General features: G+C 38.8%; 1 protein-coding gene across 4 annotated transcripts in view; it reads left to right on the top strand.

The window, feature by feature from the left end:
- Positions 1–23,906, top strand: part of SLC39A12 (solute carrier family 39 member 12) — a 70,988-nt gene that overhangs the window by 5,014 nt on the left and 42,068 nt on the right. For 3 of the 4 annotated variants that reach the window (XM_066279778.1, XM_066279777.1, XM_066279776.1), the window contains exons 3-6: positions 2,798–3,079; positions 10,907–11,114; positions 13,736–13,908; positions 18,025–18,196. In XM_066279778.1, coding sequence (XP_066135875.1) covers positions 2,798–3,079; positions 10,907–11,114; positions 13,736–13,908; positions 18,025–18,196 — 835 coding nt within the window. The remainder of the gene's footprint in view (positions 1–2,797; positions 3,080–10,906; positions 11,115–13,735; positions 13,909–18,024; positions 18,197–23,906) is intronic. The other variant, XM_066279779.1, reaches the window with a different exon arrangement.

Raw genomic sequence — 23,906 nt, 5'->3', positions numbered from 1 at the left:
AGTGGGTGATGGACTGAAAATTCCAGTCCTCCCCCCCCCCATGTCTCCCCTCCCCATTGTGCTTTTTGTCACATCCCTGTCCAGAGGAGAGGAGAAATCACGTTTTCTGATATTGGCAACTCTGATGCTTCCTATAGACTTACTTCCTTCTAGCTACCACCTTCTGAATTAAGGGAAATTGTCTAAGATTCAAATATCATGAAAGAGCCCTTAGTTATTTGAGTCACAGACAAACTTCCTTCCAGCAGGCCTCAAAAATTAAAGCAAGGGGCAGGCAACGTCTGTTCATTCAAGATGACCAAAATATCTTGTCAGACAAGATGAGCTGCTTCCACAACTATTAAAACGTTTTCAAAGTCGGAAACAAATTTGCTTTCCAAGTTGTATGCTTTTTACAAACGATTTCTGGAGTGAATATCGGCAGGGTTACAGATCTTACCCTATTCTCTGCTGCCCCATGCCATCCCCTCCTATGCCAACTCTAGAAAGAGACAAGGCAAGAGCACTGAGGAGGAGCCACAAATGGACAGGGGTCTCAGGCACCTCGGATGGGATCAAGGGTGGACACACCCTGCTGTATGTTTTCAACCAAGCCCCTGGTCATGTGCACATGACCTGGTGGCCTCAGTGGGGGTCCTATTCCTCATATTCTTGACGCTCTTCTTCCTACCTACTTGCTTCCATCAAATAACCTGATTAGCACTTGAAAGCCCATGAATACAACCTTGTTCAATACTCTGGTTGTGGAATATTCTGATTGATAGATAATAGCGCTTTACCAATCCCCTAGCCTCTTCATTGATGAAATTTCTTCCTACCAAACTGGAGGGAGAGAAAATTATTGGGTTAAGGGCTGCACAGCAAGTATGTGCAGGGGTCCATAGCTTATTTTGCTCATGGCACAAGACAATGGAATAAGAGAATAAAGTCTGTCATTGGCAGAACAGGAATTAAGACTGGGCAAATGATATTAGCTGTGTGGCTTTAAATCTGTTACCCTCGCATACTTACCTTAGTTTTTACACATACTGCAGGTGTACCTCCCTCCAAAGGAAACCATGGTTATACTTGATTCTGTGCAATATCCTTGAAACTTCAAATAAATGTACTTATTAATTCATTATGCATTAAATAATTGGGTAAGTGGTATTCTAAATGCTTTACATTATGCAGAAATATTTGGTAGATTTTTACATAGGCTCTAGACATTTTTTTTTTAATTGAGAGGAGGGGAGATAGTGAGACAGACTCCCACACATGACCCAACTAGGATCCACCTGGCAACCCCTGTCTGGGGCCGATGCTTGGATTAACCAAACTATCCTCAGTGCCTGGGGTTATGTTCAAACCAATTAAGCCCCTGGCTATGGGAGGGGAAGAGGGAGAAAAAGGGAAGAGTGGGGGGGAGAGAAATAGATGCTCACTTCTCTTGTGTGCCTTGATTAGGAATTGAACCTGGGACATACATACACTGGGCCAATACTCTATTCACTGAACCAACCAGCCAGGGCCTGGACATTTTTTTTTTCATTTAAAATAATGCAATAAGGTTCCTACCAGGCAAATAAATCATTGTTTGACACCTTTTCCGGAACCAGTTATATTTATACACTGAGGAATGCTGAGATACATAAGTACTTAGACTGTCTTGGACAAATGGCTTCCAATAAACAGACTTCTTCTCTCCTTGATGACAATGGGTCCATTAAGCCTGGATTTTATCTGTTTTCATACCTTCTATGTGCCAGGCACTGTGCTAAGTGTTGAGGCTGAACTGTGCACAAAACAGACAAAATCCAGGCTTAATGGACCCATTGTCATCAAGGAGAGAGAAGAAAAACAAGTAGACAAAGTAATTTTAGAATTCTATGCTGTGAAGAAAATAAAAAATGGGGTATGCCAGATCTGGCACTGGCCACGTGTGGCTCTCGGCTTTGCTGAATGGTATATGCTAGTCAGTTTAGAATACACACCAGGTTTCAAAGACTTAGCAGGGCAAAAAGAATGTCAAATAGCTTACTAGTAATTAAAAAGTTTTTTTGATTACATGTTGAAATGGTTGTATCTTGCACATAGAAGTTTCAATAAAATAAATTATTAAAATTAATTCACCAGTTTCTGTTTTCTTTTTAAAATGTGGCTGATAGAAAACTGAAAATGGTATGTGTGGCTCACATTTATGGCTTGCAGTCTATTTCTGTTGAACAGCACTGTGCTGGAAAGCATGGATAACTGCTGGGCTTTCACCTCTGGACAGTGTGTGGGAGGCATCCAGAAGGGCTGGCCCTTTAAGCTGAGATCAGAGGAGAGAGGGGAAGAAGGAGACCTGAAAGATGGTGGGAAAGGGCTTGATGGGACTGACAGAAACATCAGGGGGACAGAAGTTTGATAAGAGAAGTAGAAAGAAGCTAAGATAAGGTAGAGGAGGTAGGGTGGGCAGGGGCTAGACCAAGGAGAAAATTATAAGGAACTTGAATTTCACTCTAAATGCAATGGGGCATTGCTTTCAAAATCAAAGAGTCAGCTGATTTTATTCAAGGTAGCAAATGGACAACCATTGGTACTGTAGTTGGAGATAGAGGGATTGCTCTTAGGGAATAGAGACTTTCTGAAAGGGCAGGCACTATTGTTACATAAAAGTCCCCCCATGTCTTTCTTATTTGAATCTGGCTATTGGGCATACCCACTTCCCCCTACTATTGATAAAGTAATAAGCAGTGGAAACTGGTCATTGGCGTTTTAGGAATATGTTAAGCTTTGTTTCGTTTCTGTCTTCGTTTTTTGCTTTTTTGCCCAGTGCTTTGAACCAGATGACCTGTTGCTAATAGCTGGAGGAGATTTTGAAGATCAGCTTGGAGAGGAAGTGGTTCAGAGAGTGTCTCTTCTTCTCCTCTACTACATCATTCACCAGAAGGAGATTTGTTCTTCAAAGCTCAACATGAGTAACAAGGACTATAAATTTTACCTTCACAGCCTCCTCAACCTCAGGCAGGATGAAGACCCCTATTTCCTTTCCCAGAATGAGACAGAAGATGTCCTGGCATTCACCAGGAAGTACTTTGACACTTCGAGAAGCCAGGTAAGAAACAGAAAACCGCTAACTGGCTCTCCTACTAACGTACAGCCTTGGAGCCTGATTTTTCATCAATTATTTATTCCTAAGACATCCATTGACTTCTAAGAGAGGTAAGTATTTGTGGTTTTTAGATATAGATGTTAAGTGACATGGTTTTAAAATCTAAGTCTAAAATGGGAAATGTAGTGACTAATTGTTGTAAGATGAGTTTGAGACAGAAGGTGGGTGGGTGGGTGTGTGGGTGTGCAGGCCAGGTGACAGGGCCACTCCCTTCTCCTGAGCCCCCACACAGAGCATGGAAGTAAGTGTGACATACAACTTTTGATCAATCGCCAACAACTGACCCATGGTGGTCAGGGCACTGTGTCTATTTAGCTTGCCTCTGGCCAGGGAAGGGAAAGGCACAAGCACTTTGAAAGAGAAGAATTTATTAGTTATTTCAACCAAACCAACAGCTTGTAAAAAGTATGATTCATGACAGTCAGCACAGATGATCTCTCTGCTATGGCTTTTGATTCATGCTGTGTATGTTCAGGGATCTTGTCTCTTCCTCTCTCTTATTTGCTCCTGTTAGGAAATGGGCCTCTGGTCTCTTGTTGCCTTCATTAGTATCCCAACAAAAACTGGCCTTTCAGTTGCCTTTTTGCTTCCTTCTTTGCAGTGTGATGCTTCAGGAGTTAAAGTCTTCTGATCATAAGAAAGCTTTTTAAAAGCATATTTTCTGAAATAACTAATTGAGGAGCCACCACCACATTTCTGAAGAGTGTGACAGGAAACATGTTGTGTTTTTATTTCTCTTGAAATATTCATCAATGTGTGTCATAGTCCACTGGAGCTACTATAACAAAAATGCCATAAACTGGGTGGCTTATAAACAACAGAGATTATTTTTCACAGTTTTGGATGGTGGGAAGTCCAAGATCAAGTTGCTGGACATATCTAGTGTGTGGTGAGAACCTCTTCCTGGTTCACAGATGTTGTCTTCACATTGTATCCTCACATAGTGGAAGAGGCAGGAAGCTCTCTGGTTCCCTTTTATGAGGGCACTAATCTCAATCATGAGGGCTGCACCCTCATGACCTAATCATCCCCAAAGGTCCCACCTTATACTACTATCATATTGGAGATTAATATTTTAACATGTGAAATTTAGAAGTACACAAACATTCAGACTATAGCAACATGTGTAAGTGAGTTTGATTTTTGGTCTCAATTTTGTCTTTCAGGAGCCCAAAGGTATCAGTGTATTCATGCTGCAGCTTAATGGTCAGCAAATACATCTCCAATTTGCTGTAAATATGTTTAGTTTCTCTTGTTATTGGCAGAAGAAATGGAAAAATATTTTACTAAGGACTTTGTGAATATCACTTTATTAACAACTCTCATGAATCTCAAAATTTGGCCTTTTTTCTTTTGTTTTGTTTTCATTTCCAATTGAGAAATCAGGGTTTTTAAAAATATAATTCAGGATTTGTTGCTTAAATAAGGAGGTGTTCCTACATATAATTTCTTCACTGCAACATCTATGGAATACAGGTCAGTTCAGATTAGCCACTAGGATTTTAATTATCCTATCTGTTGTTGCCTTTTGATGCAGATTAAATGGAAATGGAAACCCAGCACTTAAAAAACAGTTGATGTGCATATATTTAATACAGATTTCTGGTTATTCAACACATACTACATACACCTGGACTTCCTAGTGTTTGTGAGAGTACACATTCCTAGAACAGAATAAAGTAATTCAGTATTATGTATAGACCTACTTTATCCATCTATTCAGTTAAGAAGAAATGAGCTCTTGTTGAGTCATAACCCTTTGCTGGGCCTTACGTCAATTGTTCCTGTAGAAAACCACTCACCAGTTCCTGGGAAGGGTCCTTTAGCCCATTCACCTGGGCTGGGATTCCTTTAGAAAGTCAGACTTTACAGGAGGCCTGTTGGTCCCTCACTGCGGGTTACTGTTCTCTCCAACTAGAGGGTGTGAGGTCACAGAAGATGCCGACAGACCAGGCCCACCCCCACTAGCATTTCCAGGTCTTGGTGTGTACAAGACTCAACCTCCATAGTTAAGTCACTAATAGCTGTTCCAGGTGGGTTTTAACCAGTTCACCAAGAGAAGCAACTTTACACCGTATTACTGTACTCCAGCCATCCTCCCCAGTAGCCTAGAGGGTAAACACCCCTCCATTTCTTCATTCACTTTTGTCCAATGACTCTGGTTTATCTTCCTGATTCAGTCTACTAATGCTCACAGCTTCCTCTGTCCTTTCCATGGTTTGCTGTTTCCACGGTAGATGAACAGGGATCTGCACAGTTCTTCTAGCCCTGCTCCTCACGTGGGGGACTGGCCTCATGACCACATTCTCAAGACTTTAGGGATGGACACTGGTTGGAATTCTTTCTCCTCTGTGTCACATTGAGACTGCTACTCTTTACGAGCTCCATGAAAGAAAGCACACCTCTGTGAGGTTTATACTTTTGTTATTTCAGCTTGCTGTTTTTATCCATGGCACTTCTGGCTACTTCTTCAAGTTTATCAAAAGTCTTGTTACTGACTCAGCTTTTCAGTCTGCTCTCCCCCCACAGCTATGACTATGCTCTTGTCAAGCTCAGCAATTACAAACTTAAAAAACATCCAACTGGCACTTTCTAGTCCTTTTCTTATGTCACAAGAATGCAACATAGACAATAATCTTTTCTTGATTCCTCTTTTGATGAACCCCCTTCTTGTAGTTGAGCTTCATGAGAGAACTGTTTGTCTTTCTCTCTCATTCTCTGTCCCCATTCATTTTGTTTCTCAACAATCTACCTTTTGCTTTCTGCTCTCACTTTGTCCAGTCCTGCCTCTATGAAACTTCCTTTCATTCACTGATTTCTGTCATCTCATATTATATGGGTTTTTTCCCCCCTGTTTCCATCAACCTGCACTTCCTGGTTTTCTTCTCACTCCTCCAGCTGCTCTGTTCCAGGTCCCTCTGCAGGATACACTTGATTGCCATCCCTTGAACCTTGGCCTCCATGGCCCCACTGCTCATTCTACCCTCTTGCTGAGTGATAAGCTCTCAGAGCCTCATGCACAATGAGATACTGATTGCTGTTGATTCTGCTGCTGGCCTGGATTTTTCTTTTGAACCATATATGTACTCATATATGCACCGATCTGGCAGAAATCTCCAGTTTCTGGATAGCTCCTTGGCACTTTGAACTCAATATTAACATCTAAGGCTTATTTTTGTTCCTGAACCAGTCCTTTCTTTTGGTGTTGTTTAGGTAGCTGTTGAAACAGTCTCTAATGTGGCTGGTAGGACACTGCATGTTCCTGGTTTTCTTTCTCTCTCCCTCTCTTTAGCCTCCAGTTTCACCTATACAGGTCCGAGTTTTTCTGTGAAGCTTTAAAGCATTGTGCTCCTTAAGGCCTAGCCTCAGCCCCCCGTCATTGCACACGCTTTCTCCAGGCTAGGGCACATATACATGTAGGTGACTAACATGAGTGTGTCTCCATTCCAAACCTCTCCTTTGGATTCCAGACCCATGTATCCTACACAGCATCTTTTTTTTTTTTCTTTTTTTTTGCATTTTCTTTTGCATTTTTCTGAAGCTGGAAACAGGGAGAGACAGTCAGACTGACTCCCGCATGCGCCCGACCGGGATCCACCCGGCACGCCCACCATGGGGCGACACTCTGCCCTCCAGGGGCGATGCTCTGCCCATCCTGGGCGTCGCCATGTTGCGACCAGAGCCACTCTAGCGCCTGAGGCAGAGGCCACAGAGCCATCCCCAGCGCCTGGGCCATTTTTGCTCCAATGGAGCCTTGGCTGTGGGAGGGGAAGAGAGAGACAGAGAGGAAGGTGTGGCGGAGGGGTGGAGAAGCAAATCGGCGCTTCTCCTGTGTGCCCTGGCCAGGAATCGAACCCGGGTCCTCTGCACGCTAGGCTGACGCTCTACCGCTGAGCCAACCAGCCAGGGCCCACAGCATCTTTTTTTAAAGGATATTGTAACGGTACATCACACTTAACATATTTAAATCAAGGTCATAAATTAATTGGCCAGACCAGATCCTCTTGTTCTGCTCCATATGTCAGTAAATGGCACCATCATACAATCAGTTGCTCAGTTAGAAACTTAGTTTTCTATATTTCTTTCCCTTTCATGTCTAATTAATCTCTAAGTCTTGCTGTTGACTTTTCTTCATTAATACCACTACCATGTTCTACTTGGACCATTGTAATCACCTTCTAACTATACTAGTAGTGATCACTTTGAGTCTCTTTCCAATCTTTTTATTCTCCATCATGTAGCCAGAATGAATTTATTAAAATAAATATCCAGCCATTTAACCCCCACTCCTGTGATAAGGTGCCAAGAAACTATAAAACTTAGCATTAGCAACCACCATTTTAAAGAGGAAAGTCAGGCCTCTTACCCCCTTTTCCGTGGAGAAAGGAAAGAGAAGAATGCAGGAAGAAGGGCTTACAAGGGCAACTAGATCATCTAGTCATAGTTTAGCTAATTCCTATAATTCTCTGGAAGGGTGCCTGGGGCCACTTGCCACACAGAGCAAGGAAGATAGAACTTACCTGAGAATCCCTTTACTTCTCTTTTCTTAAAAGGCTTTAGACCAGTGGTAGTCAACCTGGTCCCTACCGCCCACTACTGGGCGTTCCAGCTTTCATGGTGGGTGGTAGCGGAGCAACCAAAGTGTAAATAAAAAGATAGATTTAACTATAGTAAGTTGTTTTATAAAGATTTATTCTGCCAAACTTAGCGAAAATCCAACATAAAGTACTTGGTAAGTAATTATTATTATATGCTTTAACTTGCTGTAACTCTGCTTTATAAATTTTATAAAGTAAAGTTACTTCCCTACTTTATAAATCATCATTACTGTGGAACCGGTGGGTGGTTAGAAAATTTTACTACTAACAGAGATACAAAAGGGGGTGGTAGGTATAAAAAGGTTGACTACTCTTGCTTTAGGGTGTAGCAATGTTCTCCTTTTGATAGATCCTATAGATAAACATTGTAACAAGGCAGTAAAATTCAATGAACTTGTTAATGAGATTAATGACTTTTGTGCCATGCTCCCCCTCCTCCCAAGCCCAGCCAGTATGTAATTGGGTCTATATAAAGGGGCCTCTGAACTGTAGGAGAGCTGCAGGATTTGGGTTTGTCTTACCCCCATGTAGTCGCCGGCCAATAAACTCCTCAAAAATTCATCAGGACTTGGTGTCTTTGGGGAACTCGCTGGTCACTTTACAACACTCTCATCCCTTTGGCTTGCCGTTGATTTAGGATAAGGGGCTAACTCTATTACCTGCCAATAGACCTTCAGCTTTCAACGCTCTCCCTAACTCTGCCTGCTCCGACTATCACCCTCCTTCCAGCCCTTCCTGTTTGCTATCCTCCTTCCTGCTGCAGAAGCCTCATCCACACTGTTCCTTTTGCCTGGAATAGTTTTTTCCACCACTCCTTCAGATCTGTCTGTGTGTCACAATCTCAGAGATGCTCTGCTTGATCTGCCTGACTGGGTGGAATAGTTGTCTGTTTTTACCCTCAGATAGTTGTACCTGTGGCTCTCCTTCAAGACTATTGCTATGGCTGTTATCTTATATTTGATTACATTATTATTTTATTAGCAATACTGAACTTTAAGCTTCAGGGCAGGGAGTGTTTTGGTTTTGGATGTCATTATATTTCTAGTACCTAGAAAAGTAGCAGACCTACATTGGGTATGTAGGGAAAGTTTGAGGGATAGTAGATAACATTACCATATATGGTTGTCAAACCCAGAAACATGTCATTTTTGGCTCTGCACTCCTTCACATTTTCCTCCAAGTTCTTTAGTTCACCTTTTTAATATTCCTCAAATGCATCTACCTGTTTTCATTGCTAGCTCTATTATCTTAGGTCACATAATATCTTGGATTAATCAATAATTTATTAATTCTACCCTTAAATTCTACCCCTGTGTTGGGCAGATAAAATATATTATGCTCACTTTATTAAAGATGGCACTGCCTACATGGAAGTCTGTCCCACCCAGGTGATAATATTATTTGCCCTTCTTGCTTGGGATCGGGGTGATTATATTAATGTGTGTTGGGGGAGGGCTTTCGCGCCAAAAGGTTTTAAAAGGAAGAGGGATTATGTTCTAGAGAGGAGAGCAGTGAAAAGAGAGCAGAGAAAGGCCACGTGGAGGAGAGGAGAAGTAGCCAAGATGGCGAAGTGCTGAGAGAGAAGCCAGTTTGTGCAGAGTTTGTGCAGAGAGAAGGAGATGGGGAACAGAGGAGAATAAGGCTGATGAGGTAGAAACCTTTGATTCTAGGAAACTCGGATCAGTCAGTGGCTTTGGGAGCCCTGAATGGAAAGGGGAGTGTTTTCCCACTGTGTGTATTTCTCGCCCACTGGGTGCAAGCTAGAATTAATGCTAATGACTCACCAGTTCTTGGCTTTGTTGTTTCATTACCGTCTGTTCAAATCTAATGCGAACCTGCATGGGCCAGGCGGCTGTGATGATGGCTGTGGCTACTGGCTTTACACCCTCTTAATTTATTTATTACTTTTCTATGAGAGTGATATTTCTATAAACTACATTATTGTATTATTTTCTTGTTTATGTCCTTCAGCAGTTCCCCTAGAGTCTTTCATAGCACAAAATATAAGGTTTTTCTTGATCTGGATCTTGCCATCTCCAACATACTATCAGATGTATGCCTAGACACTGGAAACCACAATAATAGTAGCTGAGATTAGCTGACTGTGTCCTATGTGCCAACTATTATATTAAGGATTTTACATGGACTATCTCATCTAACTTGATAATCTTTGTGTTGGGTGGAATTTTACAAATAATAACTAGGAAGCTTAGCAAAGGTAATTATTTTGCCTAACTTCACCCAGTTAGAAATAGCAGAAATAGTATTAAAACCTTATTTGTCTGGCCCAACCCCTGGGCTATGGAACTTACTTTAATGGTATAAAAGTCCCATCACCATCCTAAATTTCTATCTATTTCTACATATAAGAGGGAGAGTATTAAACAGCACAGGCTATGAAGTCAAATCTGTGTGCAAATTGGGACTTTGCCCCTCATTGGCCAAGTGCTTTGTAAAAAGAGTACCCACTGCATTGAGTTTCAGGAAAAAGAAAAGATAGTGTATATGGAATTGACTTAGCACAGTGTCTGGCACATAGTAGGCACACAAAAAATATTTAAATAAATGAACAGGAATACTATTGATATGTAAGTCAAGATTCAAGCCTTATGGATGCTTGTAATTTAAATGAGAAAAATTGCTGCATGAATTAATAAGGTGGTAGTTCAAAGAACACAGACACCATGCTGCCTTTGGTTTGTGATCAGAACATGTTGGGCTTGAAACTAAAGGCCAGTGTGAAAGGGGATATGCTCTCTGATGGTTCAAGGCAGCCAGTGTGAAGTCAGTGTGAAGTCAAGTGAGCCAGTGTGAAGTCAAGGTTGGGAGTACAGATTTGAACGTCATTCCTGCAGGCTGTCCTTGAAGCTGGAGAGAAACAACCCATCAAATGTAAACAGTAAAAACAAAACACCTCCTTGGAGAAGACACATCTTTAAGGCAGTAATGAGAAATGTTAGATCAATAAGGACCAGTGGAATAAGAGTTAGATATATCAGTGTCATGTTCAGATGGAAGAAGCAAGTATTCTGTGAGAGCCACATTCCACAAACAATTTAATCCTCTTTTTAGGTGAAGAACTATTCCTCATCCTCGGTGAAATCCTAGAGGCATCTTAATCAACATAGCTTCAGAGGTTAAAATTTTCTTCTTCCTTTGTCTCTGATTTCAGTGTATAGAAACCAAAATGCTGCAGAAAAAGTCTGGAATACTGAACAGTGATGGTGCTGATGAAAATATGCTTCCTCAGTTGGCAGCAACAATCATTGCTCTGTCTCTTCAAGGTGTTTGTCTGGGGCAAAGAAACTTGCCTTCCCCAGACTATTTTACAGAATATATTTTCGGCTCCTTGAATAGTACAGATACTCTTCACCTATCAGGTAAGGATGTTTTTCATGAATTTAACTTCCAAGTTACACCAACTAAATACATTGTGCTAACAAAAAAAAAGGACTGACACTTTTGATGACTAAATTTGTTCAGGTACGTTTTGTGCACCATTTTATTTAGTGTGTAGTAAGATAGCTCAGGTGGCCTTTTTAAGACAAACATACTATGATAATATTTATGTGATGCTGAAGCAAAAATATGGACTCAGCCTGCTTCAGCAGTGATGATGAAATCGTGGGTGTAGAGCCAAAGGGAAAGTTTTTAATGAACTACTGTGGGAAGAATGAACTGAACACATACCTATTTAGTACACAGTGCTGAGCTAGGGGTGGCAAACTATGTGTAGAATGATGAAGTAGTAGGCCAAATGGTGCAAGAGCCTTGGTAGCAGTTTGCTTGTAACCATAAAAGTAAGTCATTTAATTTTAAATAAAAGTAATGTGAAATATCTATTTGGCTACATTCATGACTGCCAGCTTTTAGGAGCTTCCAGATGAAATGGGATGCCAGGAATAGAATCAGAATATCCATTTTGCACATTTCTTTGTTCTTGACAAGACATTGAAAGTGAGATGACTTATAATTATTATTATTTTTTACTCTGCATCAAAATGCCCAAGTTTGCACACCAAGGGATCCTGGTATGTTACATAATAGCTTGTGCTGCTGCCAACACACTTCTTCTTGGGAAGTCACAATGTAGATAGAGATATAAATTTACCAAGAGACCAACAATACTGTCATGATCTGGATAAGTCTCCCAACTCTGAAAGGAGGGATTAAGAGCTGGTAGATGTACAATTCGGTGTTGATCTTTTTTGGACTTGTTTGTACAATAAATTGAATGACAAATGTGTTTTTTTAGGACTCATTTGTATTTTCTGTTAAAATTAAAGTTGAAATACAACTAAATCATGTTACCTAGCTGTCGTAACTAGGAAAGAAGCCAGGGAAACTCATGTTATATTGAGAACTTTGATATGGGAACCAGGAGTCAAGAAAGTTCAGCAACAGAGTTTTCATTTCAGGGGAAGGCATGCAATGATTCCACTTTCAAGTAATGTGAAAATATGCCACTGGAAGGCTTGATCACTCTAAATGGAAGAGACATCAGACCACGATACAGACTACCGTAAGAGGCAAACTGTGCTATAAAGTCAGGGCCACTTGTTTAGGTATTAATCATCATGAATCCTGGTGAAAAAAATCCAAATAGTTGCTCATAAGAGATGTTCTGGCCTGACCAGGCAGTAGCGCAGTGGATAAAGCGTCGGACTGTGATGCGGAGGACCCAGGTTCAAGACACTGAGGTTGCCAGCTTGAGTGCAGGCTCATCTGGTTTGAGCAAAGCTCATTAGCTTGAACCCAAGGTCACTGTCTCAAGCAAGGGTTTACTCGGTCTGCTGTAGCCCCACGGTCAAGGCACATATGAAAAAGCAATCAATGAACAACTAAAGTGCCACAACGAAAAACTAATGATTGATGCTTCTCATCTCTACGTTCCTGTCTGTCTGTGCCTATCTATCCCTCTCTCTGACTCTCTCTCTGTCTCTGTAAAAAAAAAAAAAAAAAAAAAAAAAGAAGAAGAAGAAGAAGATGTTCTGTATCACCTATTTGGGCTAAAATCAACCATTTTTTTCTAATCCTTTTAACTTTTTCACCCATCCTCCCAACCCCCATCATATCTGGCAACCAACCATCAAGATGTTTTCTGTATCTCCGAGTCTGTTTCTGTTCTGCTTGTTCTTCTATTTTGTTTTTAAGATTCAATTGTTGATAGATACATATTTATTACCATTTTATTGTTCATATTTTTTATCTTTTTCATCTTCTTAAAAAAGACCCTTTAACATTTCATGTAATACTGGTTTGGTGGTGATGAACTTCTTTAGCTTTGTTTGGTCTGGGAAACTCTGTGTCCTTTGATTCTAAATTATAACTTTGCTGGGTAGAATAATCTTGGTTGTAGGTCCTTGGTTTTCATTGCTTTGAATATATCATGCCAATCCTTTCTGACCTGCATCAATAAATTTGTAAAAACTAACCAAAGGAAAGAACTGACCACCATACCACAGTAGCATTAAAGAACAAGGTCTAGTTTGTCTCTACAATCTGAACATTTTTTTCATTTTCTTTCCCTTTTCTGCATAAACAATTAAGAGAAAAATAATTTGGTTGACTTAACTACATTGGAGTTATAGTTAATCTACTAAGGATGTATAGTGCCTCAGAGGAATAAATTTTCTACAGATTTGGCCAGTTTCATCTTTTGTTTACATTTTTATAGGGAACACTTAGAAAAAGAATTAGTTGGCCTAATTGAAGGCATTGCCTTGGTAGAATTACTTATTTCATTTTCTCTAGGAGATAAATATGGTGGGAAGATCTTCATAAGACGAGTTCAGCCCCAAAGCTTAGCCAAGATCTTGTGAAGGAACCAATATCCACATGAAGTATAAATGTTATTTATTATTGCTCAGAATAAATTTTTTTTATTAGAACCAAATTTAATTAATAAAGTATTTATTCTGTGGCCATGTGAAATTGTGATTATTCTGAAATTGACCTGTCTTTATTCTACGTGACACCAGACTTTGTATGAAATTTCTAGAACTAGACCAACTTCTTAACATTCTCTGGATCAAAAGTGCCTGTAGCAGAAAAGATAAAGTCCATCAATATCAAAGGAAACAAAACAATATAACAATTCATGATTGGAGTTACCCTAATCTCTCTGTATTCATGGACCAAGAGTCAGATGATAGTCCAATTTCCTGGGATCAGGTATTGTCATTATTCCTCTTATATCATCATTTGTTACTCTCAATGGAAGCCCAGCTATGAAAGTTCTCTATAAGAGTTATAGATGACTTAAATGATAATGTGTACTTTCCTGAAATGTAAAAATATTCTATTTCCACAGAGTTGCCATAATTTTTTTCCTTCTGCAAGTGGACCTCTGCAAACATAGACATGAAAGCCAAGATATTTAGGAGAATAATGTATATTACTCTTTCTTTTCTCAGGTCTATACTGAATGCATGAATAACTAATTCAATATATACATATATTAAGCCTTTACTATGTGCAAGTCACTATTGTTGGCATTAAGGCTATGTACGGTATTGAACCAAAATAGGCATAGCTCCTATGGAGCTTAGGAGGATAAGGTATTCCATACAATGATGACTGAATACTTTAAGCTTAGATTAGTTAATTTACATTAAATTACAAAGAGATTACTTTGAGCTGTGAGCAACAGAGAAATGTTTGTATAGCACTGAAATGTTTTTTGAGAAAAGGTTATATATGATCATGTAAACATATCGACATTTCTTAATGTATATTCAAAAATGCATTTACTAGTATACCTTGATGCATCTTGAAAATGGGTGCTATGGTCAAATAAGTTTGGGAAATACTGGAAAAACATATGTGGGAAGTCCTTTCGTAAATAAACCTCTTTATTCTTATCAAAGCTAATATTTCTCAAATTTTGACCATAGAATCCTTCCCTACCCTAATTATTTAAAATCATAAGAAATTAGTGTTCTATGATAATGGCTTACATTTATTGAGTACTTACTATGTATTAGACACTGTGCTATGTCACCTGCATTACCTCATTTAATTATTACAACTATATGAGGTTAGGTTATAGTATTTCATCTTACAGATGATGAAATGGAGGCATGGAGCTAATAAGTAATTGCTTAAGTTCACAGAAACTGAGAATATATACATAGGTTGCTTGATAGCGTGTTTGGTGCCCTTAACAACTATGTTATTGTTTAGGAAATGTTGATTTAAGTAAATAAAAACGATTTTTGTTATTTGTATCTTAGATGAGCACTATTGTTATTGAGCACAACCTATATCTGAAGAGAGCATAATTTCTCACATAGTCTTAACACTGCTGATTGCTGTTTAACAATTGCTCACTGCTGATGAGTTATGAATACATGATTGGGTAGAATCACATATTTTTACTACTATACACTTTTTAAAATAAATTTTTTACTGTTATTTCTTTACTTTTTTGTTAAAAGGTAGCTATACAAATTAATTCTTTCAGTGTTTATTGTATCCAACTGAAGATGACAAGAGTGGATGCCTATATTAATTCTTGTTTGCAAAGTTTCTTTAAAAGCTGTTTCAGGGTCAAGGTTATTTTTTTAAATTTAGAGATTACCTAATTAAGCCATGAAACTTCTAAAAACAGTAATAATCATTTCCTGGGCTGACTTCACAAAATAAGCAGAATAACCTCTTCTCTCTTCTACAATTCTTCTCTGTCCCAACATGTCACTTTCCTTCTGACTCTTGATGAGACCCTAAGATAGGAGACCAGCTCTGAGGGTCCTTCCTGTATTATTTAGACCAGTGGTCCCCAAAGAGCTGTCCCTGGACCAGCAACATCAGCATCACCTGGCAACTGGTTAGAAATACCAGTTCCTAGGCTCCACTCCAGGATCTACTGAGTCATAAACTCCGAGAGTGAAGTCCAGTACTCTGTCCTTTAATAAGCCTTCCAAAGAATTTTCAAAACTAAAGTTCAAGAAGCACTGCTTTAGAATATATTTGTAAAGTTACCATAGAAGTCTGATATCAGCACAAGTGTGTGTGTGTATATATATATATATATATATATATATATATATACACACACATTGAAGTTTTATGTAAAAGGATAAAGAAATTGTAAAAGTTATTATCTGGGTAATCCAAATATCTATGCGATTTTCTTTTTTAAATAAAAAATGTGTTGTGTTTAAATATAATGCATTGTCTTTAAAGACATTTGTTTTAGTCATATCAGAGGAAATGTAAAACAATGACCTAAATAGCACAGAAACAGCAAATAAAGATCAAAGGCACAGAAGCTTATCATGGCAGTCTGTTCCTGTTATCTCTACATTCATTTACTTGCCAGTCATTCTCCAATAAGAATATTTATTGTGGCCTGACCAGGCGGTGGCACAGGGGATAGAGCATCGGACTGAGATGCAGAAGACCCAGGTTCGAGACCCCGAGGTTGCCAGCTTAAGTGTAGGCTCATCTGGTTTGAGCAAGGCTCACCAGCTTGAGCCCAAGGTCACTGGGTCACTGGCTCAAGCAACGAGTCACTCGGTTTGCTGTAGCCCCACCCCCACCCCATCAAGGCACATATGAGAAAACAATCAATGAACAACTAAGGTGTCGCAATGAAGAATTGATGCTTCTCATCTCTCTCCCTTCCTGTCTGTCTGCCCTATCTGTCCCTCTGTCTGTCACACACACACAAACGCATATTTATTATGGAGTAGTCATCATCAAAAGTTTTTTGCTAGTTTCTCTTCTTGTTGTCAGTATTTTAAATGATAAAGTACAGTGGTACCTTGAGATACGAACAGACCAACATACAAATTTTTTTTAAGATATGAGCTGAGACTAGATCTGTATTTTTGCTCGAGATCTGAGCGAAATTCCGAGATACGAGTCGTGATTCTGGAAGCTGCAGCTAGTTGGCGCGTTGGTGCACGGGTCCAGTATCGGCAGTTTGATATATGAGTTGACTGACTTACGAGCTCGGTTACAGAACAAATTAAATTCGTATTTCAAGGTACCACTGTAATTATATTCCATTAGTAATAAATGATACAAAAGAGAATAGGCTTTGAGGATTTTTACTCTGATAAGGAAAAAAAAATCACAAGTTTAGTTTCCTGTTGTTGCTTTTTGTAGTAGATAAGTTTCAAAGTCCTTGCCCTGTTCCTTGCTGAGAAGTCTCTTCCTCACCCACAGGAATGAGGCCAGCAGTCATGTTTAAACAGCATGATCCCACCTCCTATCTTGTGGGAAAAACTGATTGAACCAAATGGATGTCTGACCCAAAGGAGTCCATCTGTGGCTTTGCTAAAGCCATCAGAGATCTCTATGAGCAGAATCAACTCAACCTTGGGTTTGTGGACTAAAAGGTCACTCCAGAATTGGGGATTATATGTCCATGTAATTTCTGAAAGAGAGAAGGCAAGATTGTGAAAGGTAATAGATATGTGCAAAGGGGAACAGAAAGGAGAAGATAGTTGGTCCCAAAGAGATAAGCCTTTTAAGTCACTGATAAAAAAAATTTTTTTTAAAAACCTGATTGGTTGGCTCAATGAATAGAGTGTCAGGCTGGCATGTAGATGTTCTGGGTTCGATCCTTAGTCAGGGCACACGTGAGAAGTGACCATCTTCTTCTTTTCTCTTCTCCTCTCTACCTCTTCTCTCTCTTTTCCCTTCTCACAGCCAGTGGTTTGATTGGTTTGAGCGTTGGCCCGGGGAATTAAGGGTGGCTTGGTTGGTCCGAATGCCAGCCCAGATGGGGGTTGCCTGATCCATGTCGGGGTGCATGCAGGTGTCTGTCTCTCTATTTCCCCTCCTCTCACTTAAAAAACAAACAAACAGACAAAAAAAAACTTATTGATTGTAATTAAAGATTGCAAAGCCATTATACTGGGGTCTTATTTCAATAGATGACATCCATTTGTGCTAGTGGAACTATGTACCATTCTCATCCACAAATTAAAGTTTTTATATGTTATTTTTGATATACAAAATCAGACCTTAACACTTCTGAGATGGACAAAATGACTTGTGGCAATTTTTCAGAGACCTGTTGCATATTGTTTATTTATAATTCTCATCTATTATAAATATGCCCATACTATAAAAAGAAAACTGCAAAGATTTAGGTAGATATCAGTAGGCAAAACAATGATTTCAATTGTTTTTGTGGAGATGTCAATTGACAAATGCTGTGTTAACTAGGTGGTATATAAATGCTAAATGACAGGCTGTATGTGTCCATTTTAGCCAGAATGGCAATTGATTGTTTGTGTGCTGAGGTTAGTAACAAAGTATGTTTATTCCATACAGACTTGCTTCTCTGCTGGGCAACTGATGAAGATATTTCTACAGAACAGCCTTTCACCTATTTCTAAGGAGGACTTTAAACAAATGAGTCCAGGAATCATCCAACAATTACTAAGCTGCTCTTGCCAGCTGCCCAGGGACCAACAAGCAAACCTGCTGCCCACCACTCTGGAGAGTGAGTTCTGCTTCTTCCCTCAGAAATGGAATACACACAACATATGTAATAATAAGCATGTACACTGGGTACTTAACTATGAAGCAGGTATCTCTAAGCATTTTACACTTATCAACTCATTTCATCCTTACAACAATGCTATGAGCTAGATATTATCCCCATTTTACAGATGAGGAAACTGAGGTGCATAGAGGTTAAGTGACTTGCCCAAGGACACACCTCAGGTAAGTAATAGAGTTGAGATTCAAACCTAACCAAGTTGGCTCCAGAGTCAATGTTTTTAATTACTGTGCTATGCTAGCTTTCAATGAATATATATATTTTGTATACAATTTATATAAATTAATTTTGTGCCCTTTGTAGGACTTGGTTACAGACCAACTTAAAAGTACGTAGTTGAGAAGCGGCATGGTAGAAGAGAAAGAACACATGTAATGTTGGAATCAGAAGTGCGGAGTTGAGTTGTGGGTTCTATCCCCAGCCGACTCTGTGATCTTCAGCAATCTCTTCATTTCCAGAGCCCATCTCTTTTTCTGCACAGGGGGAAAGCAGTGATATCCTCCAGGGCTTCCCATCCTTTCACACATCACAGAACATGTAAAACAGAAAGAATGAATGCAGTCTGGGGTGAACCAGAGGCTGCTCTGGAGTGGTGGCGACACGTGCAGGCAGGTGCCAGCTTCCCAGACCTGGCAGGTGCCCTGGATGTGCTCTCACCTGTCTCCTGTTGGATCAGTGCAGTAGGTGAGCTCATCTGGAAGGCTTGAGAGGGTTCTGGTAAGGTTCCAATGGGATACTATGGACAAAAAGACATTGAAATTTTTTATAAAATGGTTACCCAGGAACGTCCACGGTGGATAGAAAAACTTGACAGATAACACATGAAACCTTTAAAATATTATCATTGACCTGAGGGCCTTATACATATTTTTTCAGTGACCTTTCTTTTTCTTTGAGACAGTCTGCAGTTTCCATAATAGCTCAATTGTTTGGCTACTCTCTTCTAAGTCACAATGGATTCTGCAGCATCAACAGACTCATTTGAAGATTTTAGGTGAACAAAAAACATGCCAGGTCAAATATCTAAAACTCCACATTTACCAGAGGAAGAAAGCTTTATTATAAGTGAGCTGCTAAATAATTCAGCACCTAGTGATCAGTGATGACTCAAAAATGGATGAGGCAGACAGACCACAATCCCTTGGAGCTTCCAGGAGCATGTTTATATTCCCATGATGTGACACAGTGTCTGGTACATACGGGTTACCTGGGAATGGGTTTATAAACTGAAGATCCGTGAAAAAACTTTTGATCTTTCTAATGACCTAGACCCTGCGATGGAATAGTCTTCCTAAGAAAAATTCAAACAACTCGCACTCACTGAATAACCTAGATAAACATTACTGTCCTCAATTTAAAATGTTGCATTGTACAACTAAAGGGAAAGGCTTGTATTGGCCTTTTGAAATTACAGAAATATAAGATGAAGAGGTGATGACATGGGGAGACATTATTAAGAAAACATTGTTCAGTGTAGTAAAACTCAATCTCTAAGCATCACCTTCGATTCAATTTCATGAATTCTATTTATACATTGAGAATCGATTTAGACATTATGACTATGTATAAATCAAGTTTCAGACCTATGTAAAGTAGCTGCTTAAAGTAGTGGCTAAAATTTAATTATTTTGTTAAGTTCCACTGTAACGATGAGAAACATTTACCTAGTGTTTGTCTGCAAGTCACTTGGCTCCAATCAAGATGCCATGGCACCTGTGAAGGGAATTGGGGTAAGTTAAGTTAGTAAAATCTGATGGCCACAAAAGTCAGAGATTTTGTGGTTTGGGGGCTGTGCTTGGCATATGGGAACAGGTAAAATCTGACTCACAGAGGACCTAAAAATATCCATAAACTCTAAAGTTAGGAAACATTCGTTCTCTTCCGATACCACACTGTCAGGGCCCTCAGGACAAAGGGGAGAGGAAAAGAGGAATCCCAGAACTTGAAACTGTGCCTTTTGCCTTGGAAATGTCAGATGCTGATTTGTTCTTGTGAGTTTTTAACATTTTATGAACTTTTGTAACTACCTTAAAAATGTGGCAACTTTAAACTTTATTAGGCACCCAGGTGTTTGTATTAAACTTCAAATGTCTTTATGTATTACATGAGAAGAATGACATTTCCACATGAAATCTGTTTGTGGAAGAATAGAATATGAAACGTGATTAAATATCTCCAGGGCTTTTTATAATATAGGTTTTTATTTATTTTTATTTATTTATTTATTTATTTTTTTTTATAATTTTATTTTTTTAATGGGGTGACATCAATAAATCAGGATACATATATTCAAAGATAACAAGTCCAGGTTATCTTGTCGTTCAATTATGTTGCATAACCCAGCCACCCAAAGTCAGATTGTCCTCTGTCACCTTCTATCTTGTTTTCTTTGTGCCCCTCCCACCCCCTATCCCTCTCCCATTCCCCCCTCCCCACCGTAACCACCACACTCTTATCAATGTCTCTTAGTTTCACTATTATGTCCCACCTACGTATGGAATAATACAGTTCCTGATTTTTTCTGATTTACTTATTTCGCTTCGTATCATGTTATCAAGATCCCACCATTTTGCTGTAAATGTTCCGATGTCATCATTTCTTATGGCTGAGTAGTATTCCATAGTGTATATGTGCCACATCTTCTTTATCCAGTCATCTATTGATGGGCTTTTTGGTTGTTTCCATGTCCTGGCCACTGTGAACAATGCTGCAATAAACATGGGGCTGCATGTGTCTTTACGTATCAATGTTTCTGAGTTTTGGGGATATATACCCAGTAGAGGGATTGCTGGGTCATAAGGTAGTTCTATTTGCAGTTTTTTGAGGAACCACCATACTTTCTTCCATAATGGTTGTACTACTTTACATTCCCACCAACAGTGTATGAGGGTTCCTTTTTCTCCACAGCCTCTCCAACATTTGCTATTACCTGACTTGCTAATAACAGCTAATCGAACAGGTGTGAGGTGGTATCTCATTGCCGTTTTGATTTGCATTTCTCTAATAGCTAAAGAAGATGAGCATCTTTTCATATATCTGTTGGCCATTTGTATTTCTTCCTGGGAGAAGTGTCTATTCATATCCTCTTCCCATTTTTTTTATTGGATTGTTTTTGTTTGTTGTTGAGTTTTATGAGTTCTTTGTATATTTTGGATATTAGGCCCTTATCTGAGCTGTTGTTTGAAAATATCATTTCCCATTTAGTTGGCTTTCTGTTTATTTTGTTATCAGTTTCCCTTGCTGAGCAAAAACTTCTTAGTCTGATGTAGTCCCATTCATTAATGTTTGCCTTCACTTCTCTTGCCATTGGAGTCAAATTCATAAAATGCTCTTTAAAACCCAGGTCCATGAGTTGAGTACCTATGTCTTCTTCTATGTACTTAATTGTTTCAGGTCTTATGTTTAGATCTTTGATCCATTTTGAGTTAATTTTTGTACAGGGGGAGAGACTGTAGTCCAGTTTCATTCTTTTGCATGTGGCTTTCCAGTTTTCCCAGCACCATTTATTGAAGAGGCTTTCTTTTCTCCATTGTGTGTTGTAGGCCCCTTTATCAAAAATTATTTGACTATATATATGTGGTTTTATTTCTGGACTTTCTATTCTGTTCCATTGGTCTGAGTGTCTATTTTTCTGCCAATACCATGCTGTTTTGATGGTCGTGGCCCTATAATAGAGTTTGAAGTCAGGTATTGTTATGCCCCCAGCTTCATTCTTTTTCTTTAGGATTGCTTTGGCTATTCTGGGTTTTTTATAGTTCCATATAAATCTGATGATTTTTTGCTCTATTTCTTTAAAAAATGTCATTGGAATTTTGATGGGAATTGCATTAAATTTGTATATTGCTTTGGGTAATATAGCCATCTTGACTATATTTATTCTTCCTAGCCAAGAAAGGTATATTCTTCCATCTCATTATATCTTTTTCGATTTCCCTTAACAATGGTTTATAGTTTTCATTATATAAGTCCTTTACATTCTTTGTTATGTTTATTCCTAAGTATTTTATTTTTTTTGTTGCAATCGTGAAGGGGATTATTCTTTTGAGTTCCTTCTCAGTTGTTTCATTGTTGGCATATAGAAAGGCTATTGACTTCTGTATGTTAATTTTGTATCCTGCGACCTTACTGTATTGGTTTATTGTTTCTAGTAGTCTTTTTGTGGATTCTTTGGGGTTTTCGATGTATAGGATCATATCATCTGCAAAAAGTGATACTTTTACTTCTTCTTTTCCGATATGGATGCCTTTTATTTCTTTGTCTTGTCTGATTGCTCTGGCTAGAACCTCTAGTACCACATTAAATAAGAGTGGAGAGAGTGGACAACCCTGTCTTGTTCCTGATTTAAGGGGGAAAGCCTTCAGTTTAGTGCCATTTAATATGATGTTAGCTGATGGTTTATCATATATGGCCTTTATCATATTGAGATATTTTCCTTCTATACCCATTTTGTTGAGAGTCTTAAACATAAAATTGTGTTGTATTTTATCGAAAGCCTTTTCTGCGTCTATTGATAAGATCATGTGGTTTTTGTTCTTTGTTTTGTTAATATGGTGTATTACATTAACCGTTTTACGTATGTTGAACCATCCTTGAGATTCTGGGATGAATCCTACTTGATCATGATGTATTATTTTTTTAATATGTTGTTGTATTCGATTTGCTAGTATTTTGTTTAGTATTTTAGCATCTGTATTCATTAGAGATATTGGTCTGTAGTTTTCTTTTTTTGTGCCATCCTTGCCTGGTTTTGGTATGAGGGTTATGTTGGCCTCATAAAATGTGTTTGGAAGTATTGCTTCTTCTTCAATTTTTTGGAAGACTTTGAGTAGAATAGGAACCAAGTCTTCTTTGAATGTTTGATAAAATTCGCTGGTATAGCCGTCAGGGCCTGGACTTTTATTTTTGGGGAGGTTTTTAATGGTTTTTTCTATTTCTTCTCTACTGATAGGTCTGTTTAGGCTTTCTGCTTCTTCTTGACTCAGTCTAGGAAGGTTGTATTTTTCTAGGAATTTATCCATTTCTTCTAGGTTGTTGAATTTAGTGGCATAAAGTTTTTCATAGTATTCTACAATAATTCTTTGTATATCTACGGTGTCCGTGGTGATTTCTCCTCTTTCATTTTGGATTTTGTTTATATGAGTTCTTTCTCTTTTTTCCTTGGTAAGTCTTGCCAAGGGTTTGTCAATTTCTTGATCTTTTCAAAGAACCAGCCCTTGTTCTATTAATTTTTTTCTATAGTTTTTCTGTTCTCTAATTCATTTATTTCTGCTCTGATTTTTATTATCTCCTTTCTTCGGCTGGTTTTGGGTGTGTCTTTGTTCTTCTTTTTCTAGTTCCTTAAGGTGGGAAGTTAAGTGGTTCACTTGGGCTCTCTCTTGTTTGTTCATATATGCCTGAAGCGTTAAGAACTTCCTGCTTATCACTGCTTTTGCTGCATCCCATAGATTCTGATATGTCGTATTGTCATTTTCATTAGTCTGTATATATCTTTTGATCTCTGCACTTATTTCTTCTTTGACCCATTCATTTTTTAAAAGTATGTTGTTTAGTTTCCACATTTTTGTGGGATTTTTTTCCTCTTTTTTGCAGTTGAATTCTAGTTTCAAGGCTTTATGATCAGAAAATATGCTTGGTACAACTTCATTTTTCT

The sequence above is a fragment of the Saccopteryx bilineata genome, chromosome 5 (assembly GCF_036850765.1).
Source record: "Saccopteryx bilineata isolate mSacBil1 chromosome 5, mSacBil1_pri_phased_curated, whole genome shotgun sequence".
In the NCBI taxonomy this organism is placed as follows: domain Eukaryota; kingdom Metazoa; phylum Chordata; class Mammalia; order Chiroptera; family Emballonuridae; genus Saccopteryx; species Saccopteryx bilineata.
This window is presented reverse-complemented; position numbering and strand designations above follow the sequence as displayed.